This window comes from Aedes albopictus, chromosome 1 (assembly GCF_035046485.1).
Source record: "Aedes albopictus strain Foshan chromosome 1, AalbF5, whole genome shotgun sequence".
Taxonomy (NCBI): domain Eukaryota; kingdom Metazoa; phylum Arthropoda; class Insecta; order Diptera; family Culicidae; genus Aedes; species Aedes albopictus.
The window spans coordinates 291,789,645-291,807,208 of NC_085136.1; the positions used below are offsets into that span (position 1 = coordinate 291,789,645).

General features: G+C 46.3%; 1 protein-coding gene across 1 annotated transcript; it reads left to right on the plus strand.

The window, feature by feature from the left end:
* The first annotated feature begins 6,402 nt into the window (after window positions 1–6,402).
* Window positions 6,403–14,594, plus strand: LOC134291954 (uncharacterized). The gene is made up of 6 exons (XM_062860459.1): window positions 6,403–6,777; window positions 6,890–7,109; window positions 7,310–10,317; window positions 10,382–11,719; window positions 12,011–12,215; window positions 14,380–14,594. Exons 1-6 carry the CDS (start codon window positions 6,403–6,405, stop codon window positions 14,592–14,594), a joined length of 5,361 nt encoding a protein of 1,786 aa, XP_062716443.1.
* The last annotated feature ends 2,970 nt before the right edge of the window (window positions 14,595–17,564 follow it).

The window sequence follows — 17,564 nt, forward strand, 5'->3', positions numbered from 1 at the left end:
TTTGTGGAGAAATGCCTACAGGAATTCCTAGAAGAGTCCCTAGAATAATTCCTGGGAGAACTTCTGGAAAAAGAATTGCACATTTACAATTTTACAGTCTAAGCTTTCTGGAGGCTATTCGGCCAATGAAGCCGATGAGTCACTAAGCGTACTGCTGGAATGGAATACGCCAAGTCTTGAGTGTTTTTTTCCAAACCATCATACACCGTTACTATTGCAAGGGTCCCTTCACATTGCTCGATTCAGGGAAATGAGAAAGCGGACTTTTTGGTCCGCTAGGTGGACGCTAGCCAAGGTGATATTTACGAGTGTTGTTTTGGCGATATTAACAACGATTTTTTTATTGACCTATCAGCAGACAATGATAAGGGCGAACGGGACGATCGAGAAAATATCCGCCATTGCTCTGTTGCTACTAAGATGGTAATCTCATGTTCTACTTCATATTATGGAACAAAAACTTATCATTGTGTATGCTCACTTGCAGTGCATATGCTGATTGGTTTTCAGCCTCTTCTGTGCGATAGAAATCGAGATTACCATCTTCAAAATCGCGAGGCAAATTGTTAGAAAGAGTGGGAAGATAGGAAAGTTAACACGGCGTCCCGTATCACACAACACAAATGGAGAAATGTAGAAATTGAGAGATAGTTAAACTCTGCCATCCCCACAGGTCTCTAAGAAGCCATGGTAGGGTTGGATTTATGTCAAGATTTCCATTGGCGTAGCCAGCAAGTGTTCATACTATACTATATTGAGCTATGCTATATAAGACACAATGTGAAAAAATGCGTTTATTATCAATGTCCAAATGTGGAGAAAGCACAGACTCATGTCATAACCACAATCCATCTGATTTGTATCTCTCACGGTTGATGACTGTTGTTTGTTTTCATAATTCTGTCAGATCATCGTAGTCGTCGTCGTCGTCATCGTCATCGCCCTGCTGGTTGTCATGTTGGTAATTGCCTCCGAGATAGCCATCATGTCTTCTGTTCTGAAATCTTGGTTCTCTCAATCCCATCCAAAACCGTCGTCGTCGAGTAGCTCGGTGGCAACATGTCCCCCAAGTTCCACTGAACCCCTTTCCTCGTATGTAGGGATTGGCATCTCACATCGCAACATTGAAACGAGTTCTACACCCATCCAGCGCAGCGCAGCGACCGACGACGTTGATTACCGATCAAACATGTTAGATAAAAGCTATTCGTTAACATGTGTACAGCGCCGCTGTCGGTCTGAGATTTTAGGATAACATCGATAGAATGTACATTTTGATGAACAAATGGTACGCAGTATTAGAAGTAGAGATTAACAACTGCATGAAGTGTATTTGAAACTAAACTTGATCTCTACGTATTTACCAGCATTGTGGAAAAAGAAAACTATGAAAATTTCTCACAGTCACAGTATCTTCGAAATAACAATTAGGGGTGATACACAAATTATGTCACGCAAAAATAGACCTTTTTCAACCCCCCCTCCCCCCTATGTCACACTTTTTGTATGGGACCTCGCAAATTTTTGTATGGGTTGTCACGTTCTTCAAAAGCCCTCCCCTCCCCCTTAAAAGCGTTACGTAATTTGTGTACGGCCCCTTATTGTAATTAACACATAGCCGTATAAATGATAATCATTCATTTGTAACAAAAAAAATCATACAATCATAAACATATACATAGAAAGAAAATTATGAAGCAAATACAGAAAATGGCTAGAAGAAAAACAAAATTTGAAGAATTACAGACTAACAAATTGAGAAAACACATAAAAATCCGTGTAACGCAATATAAAGGCTACGTCATATCGAATAACACCTGTAAATTCACCTCTATGGCATTATGTGACCCCACAGAGGAATTCTCGCGCTCAGCCCAAGGTACAACACACGAGTCATCGAAAACTACAAGCTTGTGTGTTTGTCTTCCCTGCTGTCCGAAAGGTGATAATGGGCATTCCAGAGTGGACCTCCCTTTTGCTTCCTGCTCCTGCTGCATGTATTGAAATCGATGAAGGTACTAACCATGACGATGGTTCTGAACAGTCGAAAACTGTTCAGCGTGACGATGGAGAACCACCGAATCGGTCGAAGATTGGTTGTATTTATTTTCGTAAATTGCAGGTTCGGTTATGGCGATGAGATAATCTGATTAGAAGCGTTTTTAAGGTGTTAAAAGTGTGGATTCCGGCGATGAAACAGAGGAAAATAGTGACGATCGATACATGGAAAGTTTTCTGGATTATAACTGGAAACAAAAACAAGAGATTTACGTCTATTTAGTCACATTGCAGATAAGATTATCTCAAAAAAGTATTTGTTGGCAGAGAAATTCCAGGAAGATTTCCAGGACGAATGCTTGGATAAATCTCGACAGGAATCCCTAGATCGATATAGAATTCTTGGCAGAACTCTGAGAAGAATCGCTGCAGAAATCTCGAGATGAACCCCTTGAGGAATCTTTGGAAGAATACCGGGGGAATCCCTGAAGGGATTTCGGAGGAAATTCCTAGAGGCGCCCCTGGAGGTATTCCAGAAGATCTCTGAAAGAATTATTAGAATAATACCAGGGGAAACGTCTGATGTTATCCCGGGATCTCTCGAGGCTGCCCGATTGTAATTCCTGGTTAAATCCGAAGAGGAATACCTGCATGAACCCCTGGAGGAATTCATGGAGATATTCCGAAAAAAAACCCTAAAGGAATACCTGAAGTAAAGCGGATACCACAATACTGCGTCAACTTAGATATCGACTTCAGCTTTCACCGGCAAGAGGCCGTTCATAATTTACGTAAGGGTTTATGGGGGGAGGAGGGATTTGAGAAATCTTATTCTATCACGACATTTTTCGAAAGTTCGTCCCAGAATTTACACAGAAAGAAGTCCGGAAAACTACACTTGACGTAAATATTAGAACGTTTAAATTTCCATTTTATTTCATTCGATTTTACATAAAAGAATTTCTTGCACGCAAAGTTGTAAGAAAGCTCCATACTGCACCCAGGTCAATTTGTTATAGCGAACTCGATGTAACAATTTTGAACTGTGTAAACAACATTTTTTCTACCAGTTGTTTCAGGAATTTCTCTAGGAGCTCCTCCGAGATTTCATCCAGGAGTTGCTTCTAGATGTCCTACAGGAATTCTTTCGGGATGACTTCCAACAGTTTTTTTTTTCATTCCTCCAAGGGATTCCTCTGGAATTTATTCAGGAATTCACCCAGATTTCTTTTATTATTTCTCCATAAGATCTTTCAGGAGATGGAACTGTCGAGAAGTGTCCAATGTTATTTACAAATTGCCTAAGGAGTAACCTTTCAGGACCGGCTAAAACTATTTCAGCGACCCGTTTAGGGCTTTCTCTAGCCCGAATTCCTACAGGAATCCGTTAACGATTTTTTTTTCATTAATGAAATGTCGAGGAAATCCCTCTCCAGCCGGAATTATCTTTTCGATTTCATCAACTGGAAATCCTTCCGGGATTATTTCTGTGATTCGGCACGGATTCCTCTGTTGCTCTGAAGAAAAATAATTCCTTCTGGGATTGCGGAAACAGGAATTCCATTTGGGATTCTGATGGAAGCGATTCCTTCCGAAACTGCGGCAATAAGAATTCTTGTTGAGATTCCTTCAGCAGAAATTCCTTTTGGAATTTACCTTGTAGGTATTTATTTGTGGATTTTTCAAGAATATCATCAGATACTCTACACCAGAAACTACTTCAACAATGTCTACATGAGTTACTTCGAAAATTCCTTCAGGAGCCGCATTTTTTCAGTAGTTTCTTCGGAGATTGCTCCAGGAGCTCATCGAGGAGCTTTCTAAGATTGTTGTCTCAGAAGATGCCCAAACATTCCATCAAGTGTTTCTTTTTAAATTCCTTTCAGGGGTCTTTTGAGCATTCCCTCAGGAGTTTCTTGACAAATTCATTTTCAAATTCCACCTAGGTTTTGTTCGGCAATTCTTTCTGGATGCCTCCATTCTGCCTCCAGGAATTCTCTAGGGAATTCCTCAAACAGTTCCTTCGGAAATACCTCTGGGAATACCCCATTTTTTAGGTAATTCTTTCCGAAGTTTGTCCTGGAATTTCCCCAGAGCTTCCTTTAGGTGATTTTTCGGAAATCGCTTCAATAACTTACCCGTGAATTCTTCAATGAAATCATTCCGGAACTTCTCAAAGAATTCGTTCGGGCTTTTCTCTAGATGCTCCGTCGGCAATTTCTGCAAGAGTTCAAGCAGTTTCTTCCAGAATTTCATCAGAAATTATTTCAGGAATGCCTTCAGGAATTCATTCGGGAATTCTTCCAGGGGTTTCTTCGAAAATTTCTCTGGGAGTTTTTATCATAATTAACTCTAGGATTTACTAGAAATTCTACCAAGAGTTCCTGCAAGAATTCTCCTTAGAGATATTTTGGAAATATCCCTAGAGTCCCTTCAATAGAGCTTCCAAGTAACCTGCCAGGAAATTCTCCAAAAATTCTTACATGAGTTCCATCTTCAATTATTTCATAAGTTCCTCTGTGAATACTCTAAGGAGTTCGATTTCTTAGTGTAGAATTAGCCTAAGTTAAAATACACGTTAATAAAAATTATAAAAAATCTCTACTTCTTCTTGAAGCCCCTTCAGATATTTTATCAAAAGTTCCTACGAGTTCTCCAGGAATTTAAACGAAAATTTTCGTAGCAGTTCACTCGGAAAATATTCTACAAGTTATTTCAGATATGGCGAACCCAGCATCCAGAAGGTGGCCAATGCCGGCATCAGTAGGACGGCTCCAGAGGCACGTGGCCAATGCCGGAAGGATACAATGTGCAGGGCATGTTGAAAGAATGCCAGCCAACAACCCTGCAAACTTGATGTTCGCAACTGATCCGGTTGGCACAGGAACCCGAGCAGAGGGGAATACCAAATTAATAACTACGAAATTACAAAACCTGTTTTTATATCTCGTTTTGTCATTATTGTATTATGAAGGCATTACGTTTCCATAACATGTTTTGTTGGACAATCTTATTTGGTTATGACCAAGCTATTGGTATACAGCCATTAAATAATATTTCAATTTTACATTTTGTTGTGGAACAAGTTTGATTATTATTGTATCATTGAGAGTGTACAGATACTTCATGCTATCCCAAGGAACAGAAGTAACTGAACAACAGTTTTGTTCGGTCCGAGATTGTGAACCACTGGTTCTGATCTCTTTAGATCAGTTTCCCCATCTAAGCCACTCATGAGAAGAGCACCAACTCTCGCTTCTCGAGAGAGCGATCCCGAAGTCGGGCAAGATATCATGTAGAAACCCCAAATAAATTAGTTAGCCCACCAACCATCACTTGTGGTACACGCGTCTCGTTTTCGGTCCGGTCGAGAATAAAGTTCAAGTTTACGTCGTAGTCCGTGTAGTGCAGTGATTTTTTACGAGAAAGGTCGATGATCGAAGGCAGAGGTCAAGGACCTCTGAAGTGACCCGCGTCTGGACGGACATTTAATCTACAGTCCACTAATTAGTCCGTGCCAGAATATGGTCCTTCGAGCCGGATTAAGACCGGTGGGACTAAAGTGACATAGTGCAAGTGGCGATTCTTTTCGCAAAAATATAAAACTAATTACGGTTGTGAAACGCAATCGAAAAGTGCTATTGTGTCGCAACCCAAGCCAACCGAACAAAACGTTCCCGCGCACACGCGTAGGGTCAGAAGCGACAACGAAAGCAATTGTGCAGTGAAATTATCACCGGTATTGTGTCGCCGTTGGTCAAGTGCACCACGCCGGTGCTTACACGGAGGAAAGTGCATCAGCGGTGTTTTGCAAGTTTCGTCGTATCATCGAGGTGAAGATTGACCGGCGGCGAGCTACGGAAGGTGCCGTCGGGGGAGCTACACTGCGTGCGAGAGGATACGGAATCATCCCGATTGCCGTCAAGGGAGTATTTTGCATGGTTTTTGTGGTTGGGTGCATGTAATGGGTTCGAGTTGGGTGAATAAATTTGAAACTATATTTTGAGCGTTTTCTTCCGGGTAGTGGCCTGGATTGAGTTGGATTGCCCTTGGATAATAAAGTCTGGTCTTGTCGTTGGTTTTCGATGCTCGTCGTCATTCTCCGCTGTAATCCCCTGCTGTCAAATTGCTGGTTTTCGGTCGGTCGCGCGGAACGTTTGGAGGAGTAATTCCGGTAGCAGTGTTCGAGATTCGCGCAGTCAAGCTGATTCAGTGAATGAAAAGTGGTGTGAAGTGAATCAATAAACTTAACTGGCAAATTTGCAGTACTGCTGTTGAGTGAAATGTGATTGATATGAACACGAACTAAAGTTTGAACTTGTGCTGTGAACATTAAGTGCCACGAACCATTAGTGATCATCCAACAGTACTGTAAATTTGTGGGTGATTAAGATAACTGTGAAGATGGTGACCATGGAGGAGTATAAGGAGCTGAAGAAGCAAGAAAAGCAGTTAGTCGGCATCATGAATGGCATCGCGCGCTTTGTGAATGAGTTCCAGAAGGGAAAGCACGAAATCCAAATCGATGTCCGCCTGGAGACCTTAGAGGAGGCTATGAAGAAGTTCTACAGCGTTCGGCGGAAAATTGAGCTGTATTTCGACGATGAAGATAGTGCTAGTGAAGTGAAAATAGCTGAAAACACCCGATCAGAGCGAGAAAAGCGGAAGAAGAGCTTCGAGGAGTCGCTGTACAACGTTCAGGAGCAATACTTCGAAGTGAAGGCCGCGTTGATTCAGCTGCGGCCAAAAAAGGAGACCCCACGAGCCACCATCGAAAATGTAGTTGAAGTTCAGCCAGTATCCCGGGTGAAACTGCAGGACATCAAGCTTCCGAGCTTCAGTGGGAGGATTCCGAGATACCTTCCGAAGCCTGATCCACAACAACCAGCAGCTGGCAGACGTCGACAAGTTTACCTACTTGCGGTCTTCGACCACCGGTGAAGCACTACAAGAGCTGAATTCGGTGGAGCTAACGGGCGACAACTACGAGGTGGCCTGGAAAATGTTGGAGAAGAAGTACGAGAACAAGAAGCTCATCGTGAAGGCCCACCTGGACGCATTGTTCGCCGTTGAGCCAATGCGCAGAGAGAACTTTGTGCGGCTCCGTGGTCGTGCGGCTAGGGTCACCAAGCTCTTAGTCGCATAGTGCTGAGGAGCGCGGGTTCGATTCCCGCCGCAGCTGTCAGGAAAAGTTTTCGACTGTGCCACTGGGCGTTGCATGCTAGTCCGTTGTCTAGTGTCGTGCTTCCTTCAAAGAACGAAAAGCTCACTGGAAGCATTGAACGTGTCCGTGTCTTTTTAAACTGCGAAGCGCTAAGTCACATCATCAGTGAGTTCGACAAAAATCTGCTGATGTTGAACAAGATTGGGGAGCAGACGGACAACTGGTCGACGATATTGGCGTACATGGTGTGTTCTCGTCTCGATCAAACCACTCTCCGCAATTGGGAGACGCGCCACAACAGCAAAGACGTCCCAAAGTACGACGATCTGATGCAGTTTTTGAGGGATCAGTGCGCAGTGCTGCAGTCAATTGCTCCTGCGAAGATTCACGACGTCGACAAACGCCCTCCACCTCGGTTCTCGACGACGCACACGTCGGCCCAGTCGCAGCGGCGGTGCTTGTTTTGCGGAGACACGTATCATCTGCCGTTCAAGTGCAGTAAGCTGCAGAACATGACTGTTGCTCAGCGGGCGGAGCAAATCAACAAGCAGCGACTCTGCAGAAACTGCTTTGCGGCAGGACACTTCGCCGAAGGATGCTCCCGAGGTTCTTGCACCCGCTGCGGACGAAAACACCACACGATGCTTCATTTCGACAGGCCGTCGAGCAGCAGTTATGCAGCGAAGCCACCAGTTCCTACTAGTGCCCCTCACCCCGTTCCGCAAGCGCAAACCCGACCAAGTGCAGCTCCAGCAGCACACCAGCAACAGTCACAGCAAAACCGTACGAAACCACAAAGCCAGACACAAACACCATCTACTCAACCAGCCACACAGACACAACCGACATCATCATACCCGGTGATTCGCTCACAAAACACTCACCCACAACCCACCACTGACCCACAACCTGCAATTTCTCTCGAAATCACTGAATCACCACACGGCTTTGGCACGACAACTCGTCAAGTGTTGATGTCAACTGCTGTCGTGAAGGTGGTAGATCGTTTTGGCAACACCGCACTAGCCAGGACACTTCTGGATTCGTGCTCGGAGTTTTGCTACATGACCAGTAGCTTCTCCAAGAAGTTGAAGTTCCAGGCCAAGACGAATTTTCTGAAGGTGCAAGGTATCGGAAACAGCAGCTCAACCTCAACGAAATCTGTGGAGGCGAACATCGAACCAAGACACTCGTCAATCTCCTCGTTCGGTGAACTGATGCAGTTCCACGTTTTGCCGAAAATCACCCAAGCGTTGCCGCTCAAACCTGTGCGGATGGATTTGCTGGAGATCCCATCTGAAATCGTTTTAGCAGATCCCACGTTCGGAGAGCCTGGTCCGATAGACTTGATCATCGGGGCGGAGTTTTACTTCGATCTACTGCAGACTGGAAGAAGAAAGCTGAGCGACAGCGGACCAACGTTACAAGAAACAGTCTTTGGCTGGGTCGTGTCTGGAAAGATTCCGGAAATGGCAAGCTCGCTTCCCACAACAGCGAGCTACGTGTGTTCGACAGCAGACCTCCAGGAAATGATCGCTAAGTTCTGGGACTTGGAGACCTGTCATGTCAACCGGACCCATTCAGTGGAAGAAACAGCCTGTGAAGAAATGTTCAAGCAAACAACGACTCGGGACGAAGAAGGCCGGTTTGTGGTAAGCCTGCCAAAGAAGGAGCACATGCTGGAGCGGTTAGGAGAGTCCCGTGCAATAGCCATGAAGCGGTTCATCGGCTTGGAGAAGCGGTTCGCCCTGAACGGCGAACTTAAGGAGTCCTACAAAGAGTTTATCCATGAATATCTCCTGATGGGCCACATGAAAGAAGTCGACGGAGAGCAAGCCATTGGAGATCCGGTGTACTACATGCCGCATCACGCGGTGTTGCGACCGGACAGCACAACAACAAAGTTGAGAGTCGTTTTTGACGCGTCGTGTCGGACTTCTAGCGGCATCTCGCTCAACGACGCTTTGATGGTGGGACTGGTCGTTCAGAACGATCTGATATCCACAATTCTCCGATTTCGTCAACACCGGATCGCCGTCATCGCCGATGTAGCCAAAATGTATCGGATGGTCCGGGTTCCAGAGGAAGATCAACATCTACAGCGCATCCTTTGGAGAGACACGCCGGAGGAATCGGTGAAGACGTTTGAACTGCTGACGGTCACGTACGGCACTGCGAGTGCTCCGTATCTGGCCACAAGGTGCCTGAAGAAGCTGGGAGAAGACAGTGGATATACGCATCCGATTGCAGCTCGGGTTGTCCAAGAGGACTTTTACGTCGACGATATGTTGTCAGGAGCGGACACCGTCCCCAAAGCACGGCAGCTGATGAACGAAGTCATCGAGCTGACTGACACGGCTGGTTTCACCCTGCGAAAGTGGAACTCAAACTCACCGGAGCTGCTTTCGACCTTGCCCAAGCATCTACGAGACGAGCGGTCAGTCCTGGATCTAGACTCCTCAAGCGCAACGGTTAAGACTCTGGGGCTGCGATGGGACACCCAGTCCGACGATTTCTGCTTCGCTTTCCCCGAGTGGAGATCCAATTCCTCCTCCATCACGAAGCGCAGTGTTCACTCCGACGCTGCTTGTTTCTTTGATCCACTGGGCCTGGTTGGGCCAGTTGTAGTCCAAGCGAAAATCTTCATCCAGCGGCTGTGGCTGCTAAAATGCGACTGGGATGATCCTCTCGAAGAGTCTCTGCAGGAAATGTGGATGGAATACAAGCAGAACATGGTCGCATTGGAGTCCCTATCGATTCCTCGCTGGCTCGGCGTCAGCAACGACTGCACAGAAGTGCAGCTACACGGGTTCTGCGATGCATCGGAAGCTGCGTACGGCGCGTGCCTTTACTTACGTTGTACTGCGTCGGATGGCACTGTCACTGTCCGGTTGATCACCTCCAAATCACGAGTGGCACCTTTGGAAAGCCTCCAGAGGAAAAAGAAGAAGATGAGTATCCCCCGCCTCGAGCTGTCCTCGGCACTTTTGCTGAGTCACCTGTACGAGAAGTACAGCCAGATCCACCCGAACCTTCCAGCGTACTTCTGGACAGACTCGATGATTGTCAAGTGCTGGCTGGCTTCGCTACCCTCACGGTGGCAAATATTCGTAGCAAACCGCGTGTCGGAGATCCAGCATCTCACCAAGGATGGAGTTTGGAACCATGTCCCGGGCACCGAGAACCCGGCAGATCTTATCTCCCGTGGAATGTCGCCAGCACACCTTCAGTATCAAACACTTTGGTTCGAAGGCCCGCAGTGGTTGGCTCAAGACCAACAGTTTTGGCCAGACGCAGGTTATCCCCCCAATGCAGAATTTGATTCGGCCATGCTGGAAGAACGACCAACACCTGCATTTCCAGCTGCTTCGATTTCGGCACAACTCGCAAAAATGCAATCGGCCGTCCAGGAAAACTGGTCCCCTGACGCTCGAGGAACAGGAACAGGCAACTATCGCTCTAGTTCGCTTGTCCCAGCAGGAATGCTACCCACAAGAGCTAAAAGAGCTGGCCAAAAGAGGATCGGTTCACGACTCGTCCAATATCGCTGCGCTGCATCCACAACTTTGTGACGGCGTGATGCGCGTCGGCGGCCGGCTCTCTAAGGCATCGATATCGTCCGATCGCAAGCATCCCTATATTCTACACCACAAGCACCCTCTCGCAACGATGATTGTACGGCACTTCCACTACAAGCTCTTTCACGCCGGTCAGCAGCTGCTGATTTCGGCGGTCCGCGGAAGGTTCTGGCCAGTTCACATCCACAGTTTGGCCAGGAAGGTGATTCACGGATGCATCCCGTGCTTTCGCAGCAAGCCCAAAGTTTTGGACCAGTTGATGGCTGATCTCCCGTCAGCGAGAGTCAACCCTGCACCACCGTTCATGAACGTCGGCGTGGACTACTGCGGTCCATTCCAAGTCAACTACCCCAATCGTCGAGCGAGTCCAGTGAAGTGCTACGTAGCGATTTTTGTCTGCCTAGTAGTGAAGGCCGTCCATCTGGAGCTGGTGATGGACCTAACCACCCAAGCGTTCCTAGCAGCGCTAAGCAAGCGCGGCGGTTTGGAAGGGGTCTTCCAGCCTGCACCTCCAGGCAAGTATGCGTGTTTTGTCAGTCGACCTACCCCTGAAGACCATTCCGATTCTAGCTCAACACGATCTACCGGCTGCGATCCCGTGCCATCTGTCGACTCGTCCGGCACCACTGAAGCTCATCGTCGTGATCAAGTTTCAGTTTATGATCGGAATAGTGGTGATAACGGGCATGCCACAAACTTGCATGTTTTCTACCAAAATGTGGGTGGAATGAACGGTACTGTTAACGAATATTTGTTGGCCAGTGCTGATCATAGTTACGATATTATCGCTCTTACTGAAACGTGGCTGAACGACAGAACCGCATCATCGCAGGTTTTCGATAACGAGTACACCGTTTTCCGCTGCGACCGCTGTTCATCCAACAGTAACAAAACCTCTGGCGGTGGAGTTCTTCTTGCAATTCGCCATAAATTGGAGCCGCGCATGGTCCCGAATAACTCGTGGTTAAGTGTCGAACAAGTGTGGGTCGAAATTCGTCTAGTAGATCGTTCACTTTTCATATGCGTAGTCTATCTACCCCCCGACCGCGTTAGTGATTCATCCTTGATAGCAGCACACATTGAATCAATTGCATCAATACGCTCAACCCTCAAACCAGTGGACGAAATCGTGATACTCGGCGACTTCAATCTTCCCGGTATAAAATGGCAGCCCTCTCGGCATGGTTTCTTGTACCCCGACTCCGATCGCTCTACGCTTTCATCAAGTACTATTCATTTGCTTGATTCGTATAACACCAATTTGTTGCAGCAAATCAACCACGTCGAGAACGCCAACGGAAGGATGTTAGACCTTTGTTTCGTTAGCAACGCCGATCGTGCTCCTGTGATCTCTGAGGCTGCTGCTCCGCTCGTCAAACTCGCTCGTCACCACCCTGCTCTCCACCTAGTTCTCGAAGACCGGGCGAGGTACAGTTTCCGTCAAGTTGCCGCTGCAGTGTACTACGATTTCAAACGTGCGGACTTTAACACCATTTCTGACGTCCTATCGACCATATATTGGGTAGATGTTTTAGATAATGACGACGTTGATGCTGCAGTGGAAACATTCTCCAATATTATGAATTACGTAATTGATCGTCATGTGCCGAAGCGAGTTAGTTCTGAGCACAATCATGCTCCATGGCAAACAGCGGAGCTACGATCAATGAAAGCTACAAAAAGGGCAGCGTTGCGACATTATTCCAAGCACCGGACTTTGTCGTTAAGAAACTATTATGTTCGACTAAACAATGCATATCAACGCATGAGCCAATCCTGCTATCGAACATATATTAAAAATATGCAATCGAAATTGAAATCAAACCCGAAATCTTTCTGGAAGTTCGTAAACGACCAAAGAAAGGAAGCTGGCCTGCCCACCACGATGATACACGATGGTAACTGGAGCTCTGACCCTCAAACTGTCTGCGACTTTTTCGCCGATAAATTTGGAAGCGTTTTTTCTAATGAAGCAATTACTCCCCGACAAGTCGAAGCTGCAGTCGAAGACGTGCCCTTTCTCGGCGAGTCTTTTACACACATCGAGGTTGATGAATCAATGATCATGCGGGCCATGAACCAACTCAAAGCTGCTTGCACCGTGGGGCCCGATGGGATCCCGCCCATTTTGCTGAAACAGTGTGCCGTTAGCATGGTCGTTGCTCTCCAACGCATCTTTGGGTTTTCGCTAACCAGCGGCAAGTTTCCTACCTTATGGAAATCCGCATTTTTGTTCCCTGTTCATAAAAAAGGGGATAAAATGTGCGTCGAGAACTACCGTGGTATTTCCGCCCTGAGCTCAGTTGCTAAACTGTTTGAACTTGTGGTTTTTGAGCCGATCTTTAGCCATTGTCGTCACTACATCGATGAAAATCAACATGGGTTTATGCCAAAGCGATCTACTACAACCAATCTTCTGTCGTTTACGTCGTATATAATTGATGGCTTCTGTAAAGCTAAACAAACTGATGCGCTTTATTTGGACCTCTCGGCCGCTTTCGATAGCATAAATCATGAAATTGCGATTGCCAAATTAGCAAAACTAGGCTTCGGCGGTAGATTTGTTAGTTGGCTGCGTTCGTATCTCATCGGCCGCCAGCTCACCGTAAGAATTGGAGATGTAACTTCACGTATTTTTGATGCTCCTTCTGGGATTCCCCAAGGTAGCCACCTTGGTCTCCTGATCTTTCTTATATACTTCAATGATGTTAATAAGAAATTGAAGGTTCCTCGCTTGTCCTTCGCCGACGATATGAAAATTTATTTTCAAATTAGTTCACCTGCCGATGCCCGCTTTCTCCAGCAACAGCTAATCAATTTTGCAGAGTGGTGCGCTACAAACCGGATGAAAGTAAACCCCAACAAGTGTGCCGTTATAACTTTCTCGAAGAAAAAGGATTCTTTGCAGTTCAATTACGATCTCTTCGGCACTTCCATTGAAAGGACTAATTGCATTAAGGATCTAGGTGTGCAGCTGGATAGTGAGTTGTCTTTTCAGCAGCACATATCGTATGCCGTCGGAAAGGCGTCAAGAAACCTCGGCTTCCTGTTCCGTGTCGGGAAAGAATTCACCGACATCTATTGCCTGAAGCAGTTGTATTGCTCTCTGGTGCGCTCAACTTTAGAGTATTGTTCGCCGGTATGGAATCCTTACTACTGCAACGGAGTGGATAGAATTGAAGCTGTACAACGAAGGTTCATCCGTTTCGCTCTCCGACGCCTTCCATGGAGAGACCCGTTTCGTCTACCCAGTTACGAGAGTCGTTGTCAACTCATCCATTTGGACAGTTTAGCGATTCGTCGGAATGTGGCCCGAGCTCTGTTCATCTCTGATGTGTTAACATCAAGGGTCGATTGCCCGGTTTTGCTGACCAATATCCAACTGCATGTGCAAAGTAGAGCTCTACGAAATCACCGGTTTTTGGAAATTCCTGTCCGTCGCACGAACTATGCCGCTTACGGATCCCTTGGTGGCCTTCTTAGACTTTTCAATAGGGTTGCTGACGGTTTCGACTTTCACCTGTCAAGGGCAGTACTTAGGAATAATTTTAAATTGATTTTATGTAGATCCAATATCATTAGGGCATAAGTTAGCCTGTTGATAGTAAAAACAAATAAACAAATGAAAACGGTTCGCAGCTCGTCGTGGCAAGCCCCATTTGATAATGTGCGATAACGCAACGACCTTCGTCGGAGCGAAACGGGAACTAACCGAGCTGCATCGACTGTTCCACGACCAGAAGTTCCAAGAGATACTCATCAAGGACCAGTTCCGATGGCATCGAGTTCCGATTCATCCCTCCCCGTACGCCAAACTTCGGCGGACTCTGGGAGGCGCAGGTCAAGTCCTTTAAAGGGCACTTCAAGAAGGCTGTTGGAACAAAGGTTTTGAAGGTGGACGAAATGTTGACTGCACTGGCGCAGATCGAAGCGGTCCTCAACTCACGTCCGCTAACCCCAATCAGCAGTGATCCCAGCGATTTCGAGGCTCTAACTCCAGGGCACTTCCTGGTTCAGCGACCACTAACTGCCATCCCGGAGCCTGATTTGCAGGATCTTCCCACCAATCGCCTGTCGAAGTGGGAGACTGCTCAGCAGGTGTCACAGCAGGTCTGGAGCAGGTGGTCTACACAATACCTCTCAGATCTCCACAACCGCACCAAGTGGACCAAACAGCGGAACAATATTCGTATCGGCACGATGGTCCTACTCAAGGACGAGAATGCCCCTCCTCTAAAGTGGCACTTAGGCAGGGTCGTCAAGGTCTTCGAAGGGTCGGACGGCAACATTCGTGTCGTCACGGTCCGCACTAAAGACGGATGCTTCGATCGAGGAATCTCGAAGGTCTGTCCTCTTCCTATCCGAGACAACGAAGAGAGCCCTGAACTCTCACCCGCATAAGTCACTCGCCGAGTACACACCGGTGTTACGGCACCATCCAAGTTTTTTCAATCGTCTCAAGAGCAATCAAGGTCAAGTTGGTATCGTCTGTGCATGTCTTGTGTACGTCATTTGGTATGGTGAAGGTCTCGGCGCATAAGGCGTCGGCGGTGACCACCGGGTCATTGCAAGATTTAAGCAAATTTCTAATCGTTGCATATCGTTGGTAGCACCACAGCGTTCGCTACCGTCTCTAATCCGGAGGAATCCATGGTAACCCCTCCAACAGCCGTCGTCAACCGTTTGGCAGTGAGCTTGGCCAGCTCGCATTGCCGATCAGCGAATCGATGGCACGAAGTTACGAAGTCAAAGAAGAGTGGTCATCCGACCGCAGAAGCACCTACGCCCGGCAGAGACTACCACCCAGGTTTACACTCTACGGAGGATCCTCAGGCGCCGTTCTTGCCTGGGTAGGTAAGTTGTTCCGGTTTTCAAATTTCTACGCACAACCACTACATCCAATCCTTTTCGAGGAAACCACCAACCAAACCACCACCATACGCACCACCACTACGAAGTACCGCAAGCAGCAAGGAAGGAAGCCAGCCATCAACCGATGGAGTGGCGCAAGGTCGTGCCAGACGATGACCCCGACCGATCCAAAACGAAGCACCGTGAAGCCCATTGAAGTCACTCCGAAGCCCCCGAATCCAGTCAAGCCACCATATAAGAAGAAGAAGAAGCCATCCCGCTGTGCACCCGGCACGGCATTCCTGGAGATAGCCACGTGAGCCCGAAGTCAACGCGTATCGGCGCCGGAGGCGCATAGACGTAGCAGTCCATCAGCAGTTCCCCTCCGCACGCACCCGCGTGGCGATGTCCCGTCGGCAAGGGCCGGCGAAGTTCATCATCAGCAGCAACAGAAGCAAAGTGAATTCCAAAACATATTCCAATATTGTTAGATGTAAGCAAGTGAAGATCAGTAGAAGTAGAAACTCGAATGAAATTTGTAGATAAGCTCTTGTTTGAAACCCGTCTGGTTTCAAGGCGGCCGGCATGTTCGGTCCGAGATTGTGAACCACTGGTTCTGATCTCTTTAGATCAGTTTCCCCATCTAAGCCGCTCATGAGAAGAGCACCAACTCTCGCTTCTCGAGAGAGCGATCCCGAAGTCGGGCAAGATATCATGTAGAAACCCCAAATAAATTAGTTAGCCCACCAACCATCACTTGTGGTACACGCGTCTCGTTTTCGGTCCGGTCGAGAATAAAGTTCAAGTTTACGTCGTAGTCCGTGTAGTGCAGTGATTTTTTACGAGAAAGGTCGATGATCGAAGGCAGAGGTCAAGGACCTCTGAAGTGACCCGCGTCTGGACGGACATTTAATCTACAGTCCACTAATTAGTCCGTGCCAGAATAAGTTTCTTAAGCTAAAGTTTGCTTAAGAATGGTTGATTCCATTCTTATACAACAAAAATGTATTTAAAATGTATATTTTTAATGGCACAAATGTCCCAAATGGAGGATAACGTGCCTCTGGAGCCATTCAACAACGTTATTTACAGTATTTCGCGAGTTATGCTTCAGAAATATTTTATTTATTTATTTATTTATTTTTAACTATAAATTTGGGAAGAGGGAAAAACCCCTTTGAGTGATTTCGAAAACTATGCGTGAAATCGTTCTCAAAAAGGCACAAAACCTCTTTATCTTTTCGAAAAACATTATAAACAATATTTAAAACTTAATAAAGGCTCTCCCGGAAATAATCCATAGCTGAGCCGTAATCTTGAAAAGAATTGGTCAAACGATGATAATGATCCGGAGGTACTCTGTATGGGGACCAAAATTCGAATGCTGAAAATATAAGAGAAATATTTTATATTTTCACATGTTTTCCTTGTCGTTCCAGAGGATGAAGTCGGTTCTACCTATTTGTGGTAAAAGATTACATGAATAGTTGAAAATACGCCTATGAGGGAAGAGAGAAACTGAAGTTCGTCATTCTCACATGCTAGTCTAAATATGTGTAGCATTCTCAGCCAACACGAAGTCATATATGATGTAGAAAAGGATGTTAATGTGGAGGCCATATGCGTGCATGATTTCATTTAACCACGGGTAAAGTGTACGCATATCGCCTCCACTTTAGCATCCTATTCAACAGCATGTGCGATTGTTTGATATCATAACTAATTTTGCTTTCGGGATGTTATCAATAGCTCTTTAATATCAAAACTTGTTCCTGAAATATTTCCCAAATTCACTGTTATGAGGTTGTTATTGACACTAACAAAACATGTTATTCAATTGATTGTCCAGGAACAAATTTTTGTTATGTGACTTGTTATTTTGCCGCTTATGACAGACAAGTTTATAACTCAATATGTTATGTTAATAACATAAAAACAACTAATTCCATTATGCAGTTATATTGCCAAAATAA